The sequence below is a fragment of the Anser cygnoides genome, chromosome 3 (assembly GCF_040182565.1).
Source record: "Anser cygnoides isolate HZ-2024a breed goose chromosome 3, Taihu_goose_T2T_genome, whole genome shotgun sequence".
Taxonomy (NCBI): Eukaryota; Metazoa; Chordata; class Aves; order Anseriformes; family Anatidae; genus Anser; species Anser cygnoides.
Genome location: NC_089875.1, coordinates 9,210,310 through 9,228,356, shown reverse-complemented (window position 1 = coordinate 9,228,356; position 18,047 = coordinate 9,210,310). Strand labels below are relative to the sequence as shown.

The following is an 18,047-nucleotide window of genomic DNA, read 5'->3' as shown; positions in this document are numbered from 1 at the left end:
TAGCATTAGTATTATAGTAACTAGAACACCCTTCTGTTTACTACAAAAAGAAGCTTTACAGAAAATTGTCTATAATAAAAATAAGCTAAACCTTGGAAAACCAATTAAGATTGCAAAAGTCAATTTCTGAAAACAGTTATGAGAAATGAAAATGTTTCTGAGCTTCCGTTCAGGAATTTTAACATTTGTCACTATTTCATTAACACTATACAGGATGATAGGGAGCAGCCAGGATACCAGCCATTTAAGTTAATTCACAGGAAGCAAGGACATTAGAATTCTTGCTAAGAAATACAAGGATACAGTTCTCACAGAAGAGCAAAGATTGTTAAGGAAAAATTTTTCCATTTTACATAATAAAAGACAGACAACAACAAAGAAGGGGGCCATTTTTTTTTTTTTTTTTTAATATTTTAGGTCAGAATAAAAAAGGCAAAATATTTTTTTTACTATACATTCACATTTCTCTTCTCTCCACTGTTTTTTTTTTCTTTTTTTCTTTTTTTCTTTCAGGAGGTCCAGAGCTGACTTGCCATTAGAAACTTGATTTTCCTGTTAGGAATATCTACAGATTTGGGTACACCAGAAGGGATACCTCATTGATTTTTAAGGTCTGTACATCACAGTAGAAAAAAACAAGGAGTTGTATGTTTCGAAATTTAAAAGAGATCAGTGAGTCTGATAATAGAACATAATCATATAGAGGAATTCTGAGACTCTTAATGAGGAGGTTTTGGGGGAAAGAACCATCACATCATTTGTTTATTGTAAAACAATTATTTTAGTATTTTTATTATGTATCTTAAAACCCAGTATTAATGAACCCAGATAAGTGATGTTGTTTCAGGTAGGTTCTTCATTTTTGTCCCCCTTCTGCTCAGATACCTTAGCAAGTCCGAACCCTATGGCAGTTATTATGTATTTATCTGAAAGAGTACCCATCATGATACAGGTGATAATTTGTAAAGTTTTCACATTTTGCTCAGCATTTAAATCTTAGACACTGAAAAGCCAGTAAAACCTGGACTGGCCAAGTATGCCTCTCAACCACTGTCATACCTCATCAACCAAATAGGAGAATTCCTTCTCCCAGGAAGTACTTTTAAGTACTTGCCTTCCATCTTTGCATTTTTATCCTGAGATGGTAGCAGGAAGAATCTTAAGCACTGAAATGACTTAAAGTAGTCTGCTCTTCAGTCTATGCAATTCCACATTCTTAGATTCTCACCCATGCTACACAATGTAAGAATATTGGTTTTTCCTGTTTCTTTTGAACAATTTTTTAATCAGTTTGAATACTTTTAAGTTCTACATCACCTTTAAGCATGAATACCATCTATTTTAAAAATATGATTCACTACCATCCACATGCAGATTCTTGTGAAGACATCTGCAGATTCAAGCAAAGGTGTCTCATGTTTCCATGAACTACCAGGCCTTTTTTTCCCTGAAAGAGAAAGAAAATATTCTGTAACCAACTAATATCAAGACATCAAATTCAGAAACACTTTTTGAAAGACTGTAATTTTCTTCACTGAATTTTAATTTCTTCTAGCATTGTGAATCATTTGTAGAAGATTGCCACAGATCGCCTTAAGTTATCAGGGGTGCATTTGCAACTCTATTTGCCAACCTTGTTGCACAATTACTCTTAATCTTATGATCAGATACCTTCCAGCTCTAGCAGCTTCCTAAGGAAAACAGAATACACAGAATAGATTTGGGAAAAGTTGAGACAAATCTATCAACCATCAAATGCATGCTTGGAAACTAGTTCTAGAGAAGAGCTTTTGGCACTCCAGTAAGTGAGTTTCAGTTTCAAGAAAACTGAAAAACAAAACAAAACAAACAACAACCCCACCTTCCCCTACCCTGCCCTTCCCCCTACCCCAATATAAAAAATGGTGGCAGGGTAGAGAAGATAGAATACTTACAGGTATTCTAGATTAATAAGTATGTTGGTTTTGGAGAAAATACACTGTCTAGGATGACTGAAACCATCAAAGAATTTGTACTCTTTTTACAGCATCAAGCTCTTTAGAACAAAGTGGTATGGAAGGCAAGGTGCTACCTTATGATAAATTGTAACAATTGGCAAGCAGTATTCACACAACACTGAATATCAGCTATACAGTACAAGAAACAGACTGATAGTCCTATACAACAGTTGTAAAGAAGGCACAGTACTGAGCTGTCAAATGTTTCCTGTGGCCTTACCAGTCATTGAGATGAAGTAGATGACTGTGGAACAGTACCTCCCATCATAATGCTGTTTTTGTCTGTGAGGGTTTTAAGCACAGTTGTGGCTGGTGACTGCAGAATTTTACGTGAAAGCCTCATTCTACCATCAGTTGGATCACGCCCGAAGTATTTAACCTGTTAAGAAAACTTACCACTTTAAGACCACCACACCGCTTTCAGATCTGATAACGTTATCTTAAATCACCATACGAGACTGATCAACTTAAAGATAGAATTAGCTTTAAAAAAAAAGAGAGGAAAATGCTTAAAAAAACCCCAAACATGCAAAATCACATACAACAGACACTGTTTCATCTATACGGCTTAGTCAGGTCAACATGGTACCTAAGACAGCAAGGGCATGACACTAAAAACTCTGATTGGAGGTGATCAGGCATTTAAGCAGCACAGAAAAGCAATCTGATATAGCAAAGTATTTCCTTCAGAAACACAAAACAAAAAAATTCAAATACTAAAATACAAAGAGTTTGTTATCATTTTAAAGTTCAAAAAAATCTACCTGAATTTCTTGTCCAACTTCTAATCCCAGGGCACTAGGATGTTTAATCTAGAACACAGGATTTTTCAGAAAAACTCAGTTTTCAGGAGGGAAAAAACAAACAAAAAATACACAGTTGTCTTCATGCTACATCTCAAGCAACCACGCATGGACCAAAGTGGCTCAATGAACTAGTCAACTAATGAACTACAGACTTCTACGTTACATAGAAAGGGTATTAGAACTAAAGACGTGATGTCCATAAAAGTATCAACAACAGGATGATAGCAAGCATACAGCGAGACTCCTTGCAGCTCTAAACACAGGGCAAGCAAAGGTTAAACAAGAAAATGCTGCTAGTCTAAGACAGCTTTTTGTGTTACAAAAATAGACTCTAGACTCCAGTATGTGTGTTACAGCTGATGGAAACTAGGTTAGGTAAGAATTCATTTAAAACAAAAAAAAAGTGTTTTAGAATCTCTAGTTTACATTTGTTTAAGGATGCATTACCTTTCTTTGATCGAGCTGTGAATTATGAAGTAACACTGGTGTCATGTTTGGATACAATTTTATCATCACTCCAGAATCTCTGGAAAACAGAACAAGTCATTTCAAAAATACACTGATAGAAGTCATACATATAACTTATTTCGCAAATTTACTCCAAAAACAAACATTAGAAAACTTTTCATAGACAAGATATTACTCATCCTTTTTTAAAATTCTCCTCTCAACCATGGCTATGCATTTCTCCTTAATCTAAACTGGATGGAAACTACACTGTCCTAACTATTTTAAATACAAAGTACATCCAAAAAGTGCTTGCCACTTCAATCCAAGATGTGTCCTTTCAAACAAGTGAAAGCAAATTCCAATCATCTCTCTCAGATACAAAGATGAAAAAAGACCTTCAAGCCTGTAATTTAAGGAGACATTCTAATAACTAAATAGCAAAAAGAAACAGCCTTATTAAGAGAATGTTTTCAATAGAGCAAAATACTAGGAATAACGCAGGTGCCAACATCACCCGCAGAAGTTTGGCATGCTTTAAAAACCAATTTTATAATCCTATCTATGTTTCAGGAATATACCTATGTAAATAAATTAAATTCAATTTCAGAGAACTTTTCATACCTAATTTCAGTAATTGTGGCTGTATAAACTGCACCAAATTCCAAATTAACTTCCTGCTGTAGGGAAAAGAGAAAAAAAACAGTAAGACACGTACTCACAAACTGCAAACTGAAAAATCTAACAACAAAAAGTCTGTCCTTACATCATCTTTGCAGATTTCACGGATAAACTCTCTTGCTTCATGCATAGCACTAGGTGTGGGAGCAAACACAGAATACGTCTCTTCATCCAGCTGACTTAAAGTTACACCTTAGAAATAGAATTTATTAATCAAAGAATCCTTGGTGAACATTCCTATTTTTTCAGCAAGCAGAAAATTCACATTTAGTAAAGACTTGCATAGAGCAAAATGGTTTTGCATAGTCTGACAAAGATCTCAAGTCCTCATCATTTCAAATATTCTTCAGACTAGGCACTGGACAGCTCTACATACAACTGTATAAACCATGTCACAGGTATACCTGCACGAGCTTGTGTTCCACATGGAACCATCCACATTTGCACAATTGTTGCTTGCTATAACCCTGCTGTAAGTGGAAAAAATCTTGAGAGCTTAATTTAATCTTAGCTTCTTCATTAATGTTTATGAATTTCATTATTAAACTGTAGCTTTCATTAATAGCTGATGGAAATTAAAGTTTTTCAGAGCTAGAACATAGTAAGGTTGCACAGAAATTCTTCACACCTCTCGACTAGTTTTCCATCCAACAGGCCACATATGCTTGCAGTCAAAGTAGCATAATCTCTTTTCTCCAACCCAGCCCCCTGACAAGCACTACCCAAGCCAGCTAGATTATTAAAAGAGTTCCTAGTCCAAAGCAGCTGAAGCAGAACATCTACTTGATATGCTATGAACATCAAACATTTTTAAAATGTAGTTCTCTAAAAGTAGGCAATGTGTGAAATTTTACTATATTAACCAATGAAAGAAAGAACCTGTACTTACAGATAAGTGTTCAGAAGAATCTGATATATTTAATGGTATTACAGCAGAAACACCTCTATCATGGCTGAACATTGGCTGATTATTAGCTTCATCATGTTGGCGAGGTGTAAAGTTTGGATTAAGTCTAGTTTCACTGGTTTGAAAGTAACAAACAAAGTACAGCCTCTCAAATACCTAAAGTTCTTAACACTTTAAAAATTCTGCCCACTAACTTCTGAAGCCAACTGCAGCTATTGGTCTAATTTCAACCTCCATTAGTCCAACCTCTACCAATGCATCAGCTGCCCTATTTGGGAAATGGTAGTACAGAAGATGTTAACTTTGAATTTGGCACCTAACGTCAAGCAGAACAAGTTTTTTTCCAAGAAATGTAATGAGGTCAGTAAACTTCTCCCACACTACTTGTTACTAGTTTAAGCCCCAGTACACGTCACTCCTGCAACATGATAGTGAGCTCTATTTCTAACATTTCTCAGCATGTTAACAGCATATACAAACTCCTCACAGAGTCCTAAGAAAACAGGGCAAGAGCACCATAGAAAAGAGCTCAGTACCTCTTCCTAATCAAAAAGCTTTAGTCTACAGGCAGAAAGACTACATACATTTGATCTATACTGCAACATGTTCATAACGTATCACTCGCTTGGCTTCACCACTCATTCATGTGTGCGCCATACTTCTGGAAATTCCTGCTGCAAGAAAACCTATAAGCACTTCTACAGAGAATCTACACAACAGAATAGCCAAAATGAGCTTTATCTATTTGAAACACTGGAATCTCTTATTTATTGAGCCTTTACTGTACGTTGATCTGTACTGAGTATTGGAATGGCTAAACATACTAGTCTAAACAAACACTGTTAGACAGGCTGCAGTATAAAGCACCTTCTTCACTTAATATTTCTTCCTATATAACTTGCTAGGATGTTTCTACTGAAGCATAAATGCCCTCAGGTATTAAACAGAGGTGTTCTACAGAACAATTTGTAAAGTTTAAGCCTACCTTTGTCTAGGTTCTGAAAGGACATGAAAGGTAGCATTAACACTTAACAGTAGCTGTGCTAGTAATTTATGTGCTACCAAGTTCCACTAATTAAAACCCCATACAAGAGATTTTTGTACAGTGAAAAGAAGCTATTAACACTTAAGGATAAGTGATCACAGGAAAACAAAGATGTCTTACCCGTCTGTGCTTGAAGTTTTTTCAAATTATAGGCCCCAGGACCCATGAACCTTAACCTTTTTGATAATGGCACATGGATTGTTTCTGAAAGAACACATAAATATACTTTGAAATGCTAAGTATGATGATCCTGAATACCATCACAAAAGTCCTTCTTTTTTTTATGGCTAGTCATATTATATGCTGAATACTGATGAAATTATGTTTAAGTATTAGAATTAATGAAGACTTAGAACGTAAGTAATTTGAGTGTAAATTACCTTAAGCCAATCCAATGCTGGCATCTATATCTATTCTCATTTTGTGAGTTCCACACAACTTCAGCTTATTCTGCTTTCTAATGTGCAATGAAGTAGTACAGTACTGCCCCTCAGGGCAATAAAAAACAACAACTCCCCTCAGAAATCACGAAAGACAGAAAAATATGATACATTCATTAAAAAAAGCAGTTTTAAACAGTAATTTATTGTTAAAAACTATAAAAAGACATCAATTCATATCAACATACAATTAATAATTACCTACAACTGGTCCATTTTCTTTTCTGTTAGGTCTGGGTTTTGCCAGTGTTTGGTTCATAATTTGCAAAATCTCCCTCTTTGCAGCTGTAGTGGTTTGGGAAAAGGAAGAAGAGGGAAAAGTTTTGCATAAGACTAATATAAATTTATGTTGCTTTTGTTATAAAGTAGATAACATCCATTCATGAAATCTACCTCTTGCCTAACTTAACAATATATCATGGTAATATGACACATTTTAGGTAGTGTACCTTTGTTGGAGTACGACTTTCTGCTCTGTGTACTAGTCCTACACCTTCAGCACTTTATGCAGACCAAAACGTTAACAATGAAGCACAGAACTGTATGCTATTATTTAAATAAATTAGAGATGATGAGAGCAACAGGGTGTAGCTTTGATTAGCTAAGTTATGATATACTGGCCTGAAACTTTAACAAGAAAACATTTATTAAAATAGAAGAACTAGTAATTCCTGTTCAAAGGTGTATCACTTCAAGAAGATCAGTTAAAGTGTTGTCGCAGTTGAGTGGAAATTTCTTACAACTAGAGAAATCCTTATTAATGCTTGTACCTTCAGTTTTCATATGGCTCAATAATATTTCAGCTGTACACACGAGAATACAAAGAAGAGTAAGTTTCAATAGTAGATATATTTGAATTTATGATAAGCAAGAAAAAGTTTGCTGCTGTTTTTGATAGCATTATTCTGTTGGATTTAAAACAAACATGGAATAGGATGTTTGTTAACTGTATTCGGAACAACAAACACTTAAGTATTTAAATAGCAACTAGGTGACTCTTGCCTCTCCCAACTTTCACCTATCAAAAGCAATCCAATTTCAGTGCCCAAAGCTGCACTTCAGCCTTCGTTACCTGTATTATTTAAGGAGTATTGAGCTACTGCATGTTAATGATGAACTCCCTGAGATGTCAAGGACTTTTACCCTACCTTTCCCCCCCCCCCCCCTCCAGTTTGCTCAACCACAAGTTTTACCGCATTTTTTTCCAGAAGTTATACATTGATTTAAATTGGTCATCATTAGAATCACACCATTTGCATTAAGTATTTTTTGTTCTCTTAACAAGAAAGTATACCTCTAGGAGCAGCACACACTTTCACATACACTATGTAAAACGATATGGAAGATAACCATGCTGGGAAGGGCAAGCTTTTTTGAAGACTAAATGCTCTCAACAAACAAACAAAAGTTTGTTCTGTATCAAGTACTAATATTCAAGCATAGAATATAACACTGAACTTTTTTTTTAATCCCCATGCCTGCCTTAGCCCCCCACCCCCCCCAAAATAAAATATTTAAATATTTAATTTAATACATTTTATAACTTAATATAATGGGTGCAAATCTTAATATGGACATACCAGTGCCTTGCTGAATAGCTTCCATGACAATTTTTATTGGTATTCCTGGTAGTTTTAGATCAACCTAATGTGAAAAGAGTTAAGTAGTGAGTTAAGTAGCATCAATATACACGGAAAGCTTTTTTAGACAGACATTTCTGAAGATTGATAAAATTAATCTTTCATGTTACAATACCTGCAAGGCAGTTATCCCTTTATTAGTACCCGCCATCTTGAAATCCATATCACCATAGTAATCTTCAATTCCCTGTCAGTACAGGCAGAAAGAAAAATTGGAGTAACTATGTCCCAGTACCAATTCTCATTACACCAAAAGTGCATTCTAGGCTTCAGTAAACCACAAAGTAGACTAGGAGCCACTTGAAGACTTGGTGTCACTTTTCCTATTTGTATCTTTTTTTTTCCCCACCCTTACTTCACCACTCCTGATTAACACAGTTCCTTTCTGTTCTTATAAGCTGAGAGCTTTTGTGTTTGTGGCCTAGTTTTTGAATAAATCCCCAGTTTACTTGGTACGATCAACAGCTGCCACAGGAAACAGCAGCATGATCACGTGCATTTTTTCCTCCCCAGCAACCTTGCCAATTGCTCTCCTTCCAATATACTGTGTTTTTCAGTAAACTACTGATTCCAATAATTATGACCCTTTCTTCCACAAGAGATAAAATTTATTTAAAATAGTACACTTATCAGAGCTTAAAAGTAACAACTGAGTAGTTACACAAAATTAACATGACTAGACATTTTATAGATTTTTTTTACATAATAGAGGCAGCTGCAAGACAAAACAGAAGACAAAACTACTAATATATCCAGTAGCATATGTTCTAGAATTAAGTGGGTAAAAATAATGTTACAGAAAGGATGTAGAGGTATTTTACAGAATTGAACATCAGTAGTAACCACTGTGCTACCAAAACTCACCAGGATGTCTGTCAGCAAACGATAGTCCTCAAGATCTCCTTTTTCTGGACTGTATTTGGTAACGAGACCCACTGCTACACCTGCCACTGCACTCGATACTGGAACTCCTAACAGTGGTAATTAAATGTACATTTTTTTTTTTTTTAATAAGCTTTGGTCATCTCCAAATCCTTTAACGCATTATCATATGCAGTTTATCCTTAAGTGCCATGTTTTGTACCTGCATCCATTAATGCCAAACTTCCACCACATGCAGAAGCCATTGAAGATGACCCTACAGAGTTAGAATATACGAGAAAAATAGTATTAAACCCTGGTAAGAAGCATTCGAAACAAGACTTACTGGTGATATTGTTCAATGACAGTTGGAAAATTATGTTCTGGTAGCCAGAAGATACCATTGGGCAATACATGTACTACAATAAATAATTAGTTTACCAGACAGTTTCTGTAGCAAAAGCACTTTAGCAAGAAACTTAACAGTTTGAATCTTTTGTGATACTGAGCAAGAACTGATCATCAAGCTGGGGAGTTTGTCAGCTGCAAATGGGACTCATTCCCTTTCCTCAGTAACTCCTCCTCCCAGACACCAAATCTCACTACAACTGCTAGGAAGTTGCAGGTGGCTCTCATGGAACTCCTGGCCACAAAGCAGAATCTGCAGAAAGGTGAAATCAATAGCTTCCTCCCAAAATGGGGAGATAAAGAAAACAGGTATTATCTGTACATCAGGAAGGTTACCAGCTGTGGTTAAATACTGAAGAATGGGTTTCAGTACATACTAACATATTCCTCACTCTGGAGCATAAAAATGCCCCAAAAAGGCCACTTCAATAAAGTCTGCATTTATACTTACACCTTGTATTGATACTGTGCTACTTTACAAATGGAAAGGAAAGGTCCATATTTTAAAATACTTCAGATAGTAGAGCCACCAAGATTAAAAGGCTTAAAACTGAAATCTGTTGTCTACAAAAACATCTATATGTAGTTTGTCAAACTTGAGGTTTTTTGTTTAAGAACAAGACTATCTCGTTTCTTGAAGAACAAGAAAGCCATAATACCATTTGACTCTAAGACTTCAGAAGTAACTCGTATTGTGAAAGGGAAATCCTGAGGAATAATTGGTTTCAGTGCTCGCTCTGCCAGTGCACCTGTTAAAAATACAAATAAAAGCCATAAATAAAAGACGATCAAAATATTAGAGCTTACAGCATAAAACAACTTCTGTAGTTTTAACCTACCATGTCCAAGTTCTCTTCTGTTTACACCAGTAACTTTGCCAATCTCGTTTGTTGCATAAGGAGGAAACTATAGAGCAAAAAAATAGAAGCGCACATACAGGAGATTAACTTGTTTCTTTTTCTCTTCAAAACAAACACTTTGAAAAAGTCTCTTTGAAGTTTTGGTGCGTCTCAAGGCAAAAGCAAAAAAAACAACAACTAAATATTAAACAACCACACAACTTCTATCAGTCACTTAGTTTGCAAGTCAGGATTAGTTGACAGCGTTCACTTAGTTCATGCTTTAATTCCCCATAACAAAAGAGAATAAAGCAGCTGCAAGGTAGCCAAGGAATAGGACAACAGGCTTACTCTAACTAAACTTGTCAAACAACATATCAGAAATCTTGTTTCTGTCATACAGATGACACAAATATGTCTCTTGCCTGTACAAAATACTTTGGTCAAGTTCCAAAGGCTGACTAAGACTGGAGATGTAAAAGCACTTATTGACTACTAGTGTAGCATGTCAGCTGCACACATTAATTTACTAGAAGTAATTGAGCAGGTTAATCCTGCCTGCAGTAGTAACCTGTCTTTAAGAAACTAACCTGATGTTAAACTATTAGAAAGGCTGCATAAAATAGCAGCTTATAAATTATGTAGTGCTTTTTAGGAAACCAGCATTTCTGTTGATAAACTATAGGACAAATTCATATATAAATTGTAATTAGCAAAACCTAGCAAATCTAGAGATAATTCATATTCTTGGAATTAAACAATTTCAATTCTGAGAGCAAGACCTAAAGCCCTTATATAAACCATGCAGAAAGATGCTGTGACAATGAAAGAAAGATGCTCACAATGAAACTCATCATATGCAGCATGAAGTTTTTATCTTTAACTCCACTGTTAAAAAAACAAGACCATGTCAAAAAGAACCACCAAATGTGTCCTAAATATTATATGTAGTAAGATTATATTCAACTCTACCTAGAAATTGACCAAGTAAATCCTGCAGATCTGTCGATTCATTAACAGCCCCCTCCCTTTTTTTTTTTTTTTTTTTAAGTAAATTAATTAAAAAACACGGTCTACAGTTAACATACGAGGATTAACTCATATGAGTTAACATATGAGGGTTGTATCTTTATAGACATTTAAACAGCTTTCCTAGCTGTCTGGAATAGAACAGGCCCTTATCAATGCTTTATGCAGACTTTGATGCATCAGACAGCAGACAAACCTCAAGAATATCAGCATCTTACTGCACACACTGCAGTACACTTCAACTTCACACATGTCAATGGAATTAATGTCTTCTTATTAACAGCAATTTCTATAAAATGTGTTTAAGTGCTCACCCTCTGTTAGTACCACTGACAGAAAACCATAAAGATACACATACCTCACAGCTGTTGAAATAAGATCTGATTTTACACTTGATTCTATGGAGTCAAATGTAACTGTACAGAGAACCTAGAATAAGGGATAAATAAACAGCTCTTAGATACTTCTATGTTTTACAACTTTTCATACTGATAATGAAGAATGAAAAAATAATTTCAGCAACAAATATGGTACCATCATCTACCACTTCTGAAAACCTTCTTCTCTCAAACACTCATGATTTATAAAGATTATACAATCTTATAAGCGATCACATTTAAAAATGTTGATTTAATGCCTCCTACCCTGTCAGGAGCCTGTAGCAGTTTGTTCACTAAAACTGAATAAGCTCATTTAAAAACCATGGATCTTAATTGTGCAGACAATACTGCATGAAATAGCTAGCCTGCTTATCACACAGACTTCCAGCACACATTATTCTTAGCAGGATAGAATAAGGAAATTTCATGTTTAAACAAAAAGTACAAGCCTTTTGGCTTCTGATACATTATATTTAGAACTTAAATCATTTAACAATACTACCTGTGTTTGACCTCTCTGAAATAAGGCTGATCCATGAAGCATTTTAAACATATTCACTTCGCATTTAATATCTCTGAGGGAAGTCAGATCTCTTCCATCACACCTAAAGTTAGGAGCAGAAATTATGAAATCAATGAAACTATAGTCTCAGAGAAAAAATTGACAGAAATAATTATACAGTAAGGATTTGACATACTTACCTTCTATATTCATTCAGAATAAGATTTCTAAAAATATCCTTAGAGACCACATTGAAAGATTCCATGATTTCATAAGGCTCAGCCTCTGGAAATTTTTCTGGGTATAAAAAAAAGTAACCGTAACTGAAATTAGGAAATGAATCTCAGAGAACTTCTAAAATAGCATGGCCAACAAACAGCACACTGTAATTTTAAGTACCGCTAGTTTGATATAAACATTTTCTAAATACTAAGAAAGCATAAAATACCTTTCAGCTGCTCTTCTGTTTCAAGCCTTATTTTGTTAATTGCTTCATCTCTAGAAATCTAGAACACAGGATTTGCAACCAGTTAACTCTACAGAGTGGAATAACAGAAGAAGTTTGGGTTGTTGGGTTTGTTGTAAAGTTCTGTAAGACCCAAAGAAAAATAGGACCTGCACACAACTTCAAACAGATCAATTATGTATCACAAGAAATTAGTTCTGGCAGATAAGAATTTACAAGACAATTCATTACTATTACACATACATTCAGATGAGAAGAGGTTAGCATAAAGGAATTAAGTCTTACTACAATTTCATTATATTAAATCAAATCACATTTGAATTGATTACTTACTTTATCATGACTAGAATCCGTGAACACTGCATAGATCTTGTTAAAAGCAAGTCTTTTGGAAGAAAAGAAAGAAATTTTTGAAGACTAAATGTTTGGTTTTTGCAAGAAAGCATCAGACTGCCATTTACAAACACTAATGGTCTCAGCTGTCCATCCTGCCTTCTGCTCTCCTACTCCCCACCACCTCCATGACAAAGTTCACGAAAGCCAACATAACCCTGGCTCCCCGTGTAACCATTCCACAAGAATGGCACGAGCTTGCAATGCTTTTACACCACTTATTTTGCCATGTCCTTCTCACTAAGCATAAAAGAAGAGCTAAAGGCAGTGTCCCTAAGTTTCTACGGAAAATGTAGCAAGAAATTCTAAACATTGAAAACATTTTCTTGAACAAGATCCCAAACATTTTAATCACAAATGACTAAATAATCATTAGTAAGTATTTCTGAGTCACTTAACAGAAATTAGGTCAAAATTGTTTGTTCTGAACTTACTTCTTTGCACATTCCACAATCTCCTCAGGAGCAACAAATAACTTCTGAACAGTTCTCTTGACAACACCTTGTTCTTTCACTAGCTGTTGAATTCCTTGAATTATGTGCTGGGTATGCTTCACCCCTACTTTGATGGCATGACAGAAATCTTGTTGCAATATATTCTCAGCAGTTGCTTCCAACATAACTAGCAATGGAAAGTTAAACCCTAGATTAATTACTATTTTATTTTTATTTTTATTTCAATAGCAATCTACAACTCAACCAAGACAATATAGGTTACCTTTAAACTGCATAATAATGGAATTTACTCTACCCCAAAGTTATCTAGCAATACTGTTCATTCCTACTATTGCCTAGAAACAGAAGTTTCAAAGATTTGAAAGATATCTGTAAAGAGTTGCCTACAATTTTCAAACTGAGTACCCAACAGATATTGATAGTTAACCCACTTACCAACTTGATTTTGTGGGGCTCCAGCAACAACTAAATTTAAAATGCTAGAAGACATTTGTTTTCGGGTTGGATTGATAACAGTTTCTCCATCGATTAGTCCTACCCTTACTGCACCTAGAAACAAACTCCATAAAATTATTATTATAATAAGAAAAGTTCTTCTAAGGCATCACTTGACTCTGACAATTATACATCTAAAAGCAATAATTAAGCTAAGGATTTGTTTTAAAATATTAGCATGTCAGCTATACATTAAAAACAAATCTATAAAGCAAGATTATCTATTCTTCAGTTTCTCTTTGGCAGTATCACTGCGCAGCGCCTATGGTCTTTATAAAACATTTGCAGTGACACAGTTCCTATAACACATTTGCAATGGCAAAGCTCTTCCTGAGTTCCTGGAGAAAAAGTATTCTTATACAACTACTTTCTCCACAATGCTTTAAGTTTCTTTAAAGACAAAATTCAAGGAAGCTGCTGACCACTGTATTACAATATTTCTGGATTATAAATCCTTATATAAGCGTATTTAGTCCAGAAAATATGCTGCTCTGAAGCACAACAATTCTATGCATCATAAAGTGAATTTCAGCGCATTAAGCAAAAGATATCGGCCTTTAGACTCCAATTCTTGTTAGAAGCAGCAAACTGTTGTCTAATTTGCCCATTATATTCAAGATACTCAGGATTTCAAAATATGTACTTACCTATAGGACCATTCCATGGAATATCAGATAAGGCAAGAGCTGCAGAAGCTAGAATAAAGAGATATAAATCTATTAGCAAAAATGAATTATATTAAAATCACACAAGCAATAATTTTGAGTTTTCTTACCTCCATTAATTGCCAGAATGTCAGGATCATTGACACCATCTACTGCTAAAAGATTACAAAGGATCTGGCATAAGATAAAAGACAGTGAATATTTTTGACCTATAAATTTTTATTAACTGTCAATAGAAAGCTAAGGACAATAAAACAAAACATTCCACATCTTTATACACGCTTAAACTAAAAAGGAAAGCTGGTTCAGGTGCTTTAGCCAGGAGGCTTATGAAAAAACATGTGAAAAATATAACATGTAACACTTATTAACTTTTTCTCTCCCTTGTTGTAACAGAGCACTTTTGAATTTTCTCTCTGTATCTCTGCAACACAATTTGAGAACTAGCATATAATAAAAACATTTTAAGACATGCAAATGAGAAACTAAAAAGTAGAATTACAGAATTAGACTTTTTCAAACTGTAAAGCCATCCTGGATGCCAATAAAAATTGCTTTTCTATCACTTATAATTTTCACTGGACATGCCAAGTCTTCCATTCTAAAGGTAGCTACAGTTAAGGACAGTCAGCACGACATACCTGTGTATCATAAAAGTAGCCTACTGGAAAGAGTGGTCTGATTGATCTATCTGCAAAAGAAACATTGAGAGTGTAAGCACTCAACTTTCAGTAGTCATTATCCAGTTTACCTTCTAATAAACTCCACAAGAAACTGACGAGATAGTTTAAATGAACAACCCAAACAAATGAGAAGAGAAAGGGTAGAGAACCCACAAGAAATTTTAGCATGAGATGTAATCAACTCTAAAATTTCACCAGTGCTCAGAGAAAAATAAGAGGTATATAAGGGCAAGTATATCAATCATCTCGTAACACACAGTAACAAACATTAAAAAGTCTTCTATGGTTTAAGATACAAATGGTCTATTAAATAGCATTTTACCAGAAATGCCTCCAATGAAGAGACGTAAAAGACAGGAATGCTTTTATTGATTTTCTTTGAGGACTGTATGCTACTTCCAAGATGTCTAGATTTACTCCTAACTTTATTTGTCTGAAGTGTGTAGAACTCTGACAACCCAGGCCTTAAAGGATGTTCTCTCTCAACTCGTTTCATGCAGTCTTAAAATGCTGACTTATTTGACATCAGCTTCATGTACACATTGAACTTCAAAAGCTGTTATCTTAATTGTGAAAGTCTTAAGCCATGATAGAGAGGACTTCAAGAGGAATCAAGAGACAGGGAATGAATGTATATGATTCAGTCCGTCTGTCATGTATTTTTGAGTTTAACTTGGTTCTTTCTTCCACTTCTCCAGATAGATATGGAACTGCAGAGGTGACATCTCATGAAGGTGAGATCTTAGATATACTAAGGTGACATGAAAGTTCTTGAGATCCAGACACATATATAAAGGAATATGTACACAGCCCCAGATGACTTAAGTTTTTACAATTAGCCCCAATAAACTTCAAAAAGAAAGTGCAAGGTAGGTTTTCCCTGACATTACTGCAGAAACAATCAACCTTGCAAGCAACAGTTGCAAGTTACTACCTCTTCTCAGAGGCTCATGAGGATATTATGTAATATTTTTAAAATATCATAAATAAAATGATTCAGCCTACCTATTACTCTGCTTGTAAGAATTTCTTTGTCAGTAGTACCAAGTTCTCTTCTTAAATAGTTCGTAGGAATTCTTCCTGCTGCTGCAGCTTTCTGACGATAGTCAACCTTTTAAAAAACAAAACCAGGATTCCTAAGGACAACAGATCACTAATTACAAAGCCACGTAATTGTTCAAGTTAGAGAGGACACCTCAGAAGGTCTATACTCTAATCTCTGGCTCAGAGCAAGGTCTATGCTGAATCAACTGCATCCTGTGTGATGAGCAAAAATTTCAGGTCACTGTCACAAATATCGAATGGGCAATGTCCCAGGATAGACCCTCTGAGAAATCCATTATTATTCAGTCTTAAGGTAGAACAGGAATCATTAATCCTTAACACTTGTAAACCCTTTGAGCATAACACTCCGGCCATTTTTTCCACACAACTAAAATATGATGTCTGAAACCTGGATGCTGTGGCAGACATCCAAGTTCACAAAGCTCTCAGTAGAGAGAACACCCACTGACCATCCTTCATCCACAGATACAGTGATGTTATCACAGACTGCTGTTCTGAGGTCCAAGCTCTGTACTCTGCTGCTTGCCTTCCTCTCTCCCCTCAGCATCTTGAGCTCTGCTATTTAATGATTAGCACAGCAAAGGCTGTCACTAATTATCACAGAACAAGTTTTGTCATTAGTACTTACCACTAGTGGCATGAACTGAGATGCAGAAGGCTTGGTTTTACTGACTGCTGTGACCATTACTGCTGTGTCACCTAGCTGGATCAAGAGAAAAAAAAAAAAGATTATCTGCAACCAAAGTATTAATTGAAGTCCTACACTTATTCATATATTAATATTCCAGTTCCCAATACTCTCTGCAGAAAAACAACCGCATAATTCTATGCTTTTTGCAAGTTGTTGGAAAAAAAAGCCTGCCGTTGCCCCCAACAGATAGCTGCACTTTCATTAGGGATTAAATTGCTACTTGAGACTTGGCACAACTTTTTTACAGGCTGGAATGCACCAGTAATGGCTGCTCACACACAAAAGTTTTGAAGTTCCACAAACTCTAGGATCTTTTTTTTTTTTTTTTTACCTGAACAACAGCAGACCCATCAGCAAACCTAGCGAGCTTTCCAGAAGACAGTTCCATCTTCCTGTGGGAAAGAAACAATCTGTTACTGACAGTGAATGTAAAGCAACTCCCCATTGCCTCCTACATTCACCTCCAGCACCTATCCTAAAGGACAGCAGCTGCACCTCACGGTGGATATGAAAACCCTCATTACATGTGGAAGGGGGGAACTCCAACCACAAGCAACTCCGATGGGGTTTTGCCCCAGAGCTCCCAATTCCTTCAGCTCGGGGCGAAGCCTCCAGCCGCACAAGATGCCTGTCTGTCTGTCAGTCACTCCCACACGCGGGGTGTCTGTCACACGCGGTGTCTGTCTGTCACACACGGTGTCTGTCAGTCCCACACGCGGGGTACCGCCTGCTCCAACCGCGTTTGGGCGCCGTGCAGGCGCTCGGCACAACGCCGCGGTGCCGATTCCCGCTCCCCGCCTCCCGGTCCCTCGGTGCCGCTGTGGCCGCTCACCTGCCCCCCACCTCCACCGCCACGGCCCGGCCGGGCCCGGGCTGCGTCGCCACGCCGCGGGCAGGAGCCAGCCACGGCCCGCAGCCTCCCGGCAGCGCCAGGCGCCGCCATCGCGCCGCGGCCCGGCCGCTAACGGCCGCAACGGCCCCCAGGGGCAGGGCGCCCAGCGCGGCTCGGCGGCAGCTCGTGGCGGCGGCCATCGCGCCGGGACGGGGCGGCCACATCGGCAGCAGCCGCGCCGCCGTTGGCTGGCGGGGGCGGTGAGGAGCGGGCCGCCGCCGAACAAGCTGGGTGCGGGTTGGCTGCCGCCCCGCCCGCCG

The 18,047-nt window shown here is 36.7% G+C and overlaps 1 protein-coding gene across 1 annotated transcript; it reads right to left on the bottom strand.

Annotated features, from left to right (window-relative positions):
• Positions 1 to 379: 379 nt before the first annotated feature.
• On the bottom strand, positions 380 to 18,047 carry PNPT1 (polyribonucleotide nucleotidyltransferase 1). The gene is made up of 29 exons (XM_066995447.1): positions 17,728 to 18,047; positions 17,227 to 17,287; positions 16,833 to 16,907; positions 16,145 to 16,250; positions 15,098 to 15,147; positions 14,567 to 14,630; positions 14,439 to 14,486; positions 13,732 to 13,845; positions 13,276 to 13,462; positions 12,782 to 12,833; positions 12,431 to 12,488; positions 12,183 to 12,279; positions 11,983 to 12,085; positions 11,459 to 11,529; positions 10,914 to 10,959; positions 10,072 to 10,138; positions 9,892 to 9,981; positions 9,048 to 9,101; positions 8,828 to 8,934; positions 8,079 to 8,150; positions 7,904 to 7,967; positions 6,525 to 6,608; positions 6,004 to 6,087; positions 4,017 to 4,123; positions 3,875 to 3,930; positions 3,251 to 3,329; positions 2,762 to 2,809; positions 2,218 to 2,376; positions 380 to 1,447 (listed from the first exon to the last, which is right to left on the bottom strand). The coding sequence occupies exons 1-28, from the start codon at positions 17,949 to 17,951 to the stop codon at positions 2,221 to 2,223; spliced, it is 2,424 nt and encodes an 807-aa protein (XP_066851548.1). The 5' UTR covers positions 17,952 to 18,047; the 3' UTR covers positions 380 to 1,447; positions 2,218 to 2,220.

Bases quoted from the DNA above. Each gene is read 5' to 3' on its own strand.
- PNPT1 (XM_066995447.1), bottom strand. From the start codon at position 17,951: ATGTGGCCGCCCCGTCCCGGCGCGATGGCCGCCGCCACGAGCTGCCGC. The intron at 10,139-10,913 runs GTGAGCATCTTT...TTTGCTCTATAG, and splicing joins TGCATATGATGAGTTTCATT to TTTCCTCCTTATGCAACAAA. The intron at 6,609-7,903 runs GTATGTCCATAT...AAACCACTACAG, and splicing joins AGCTATTCAGCAAGGCACTG to CTGCAAAGAGGGAGATTTTG.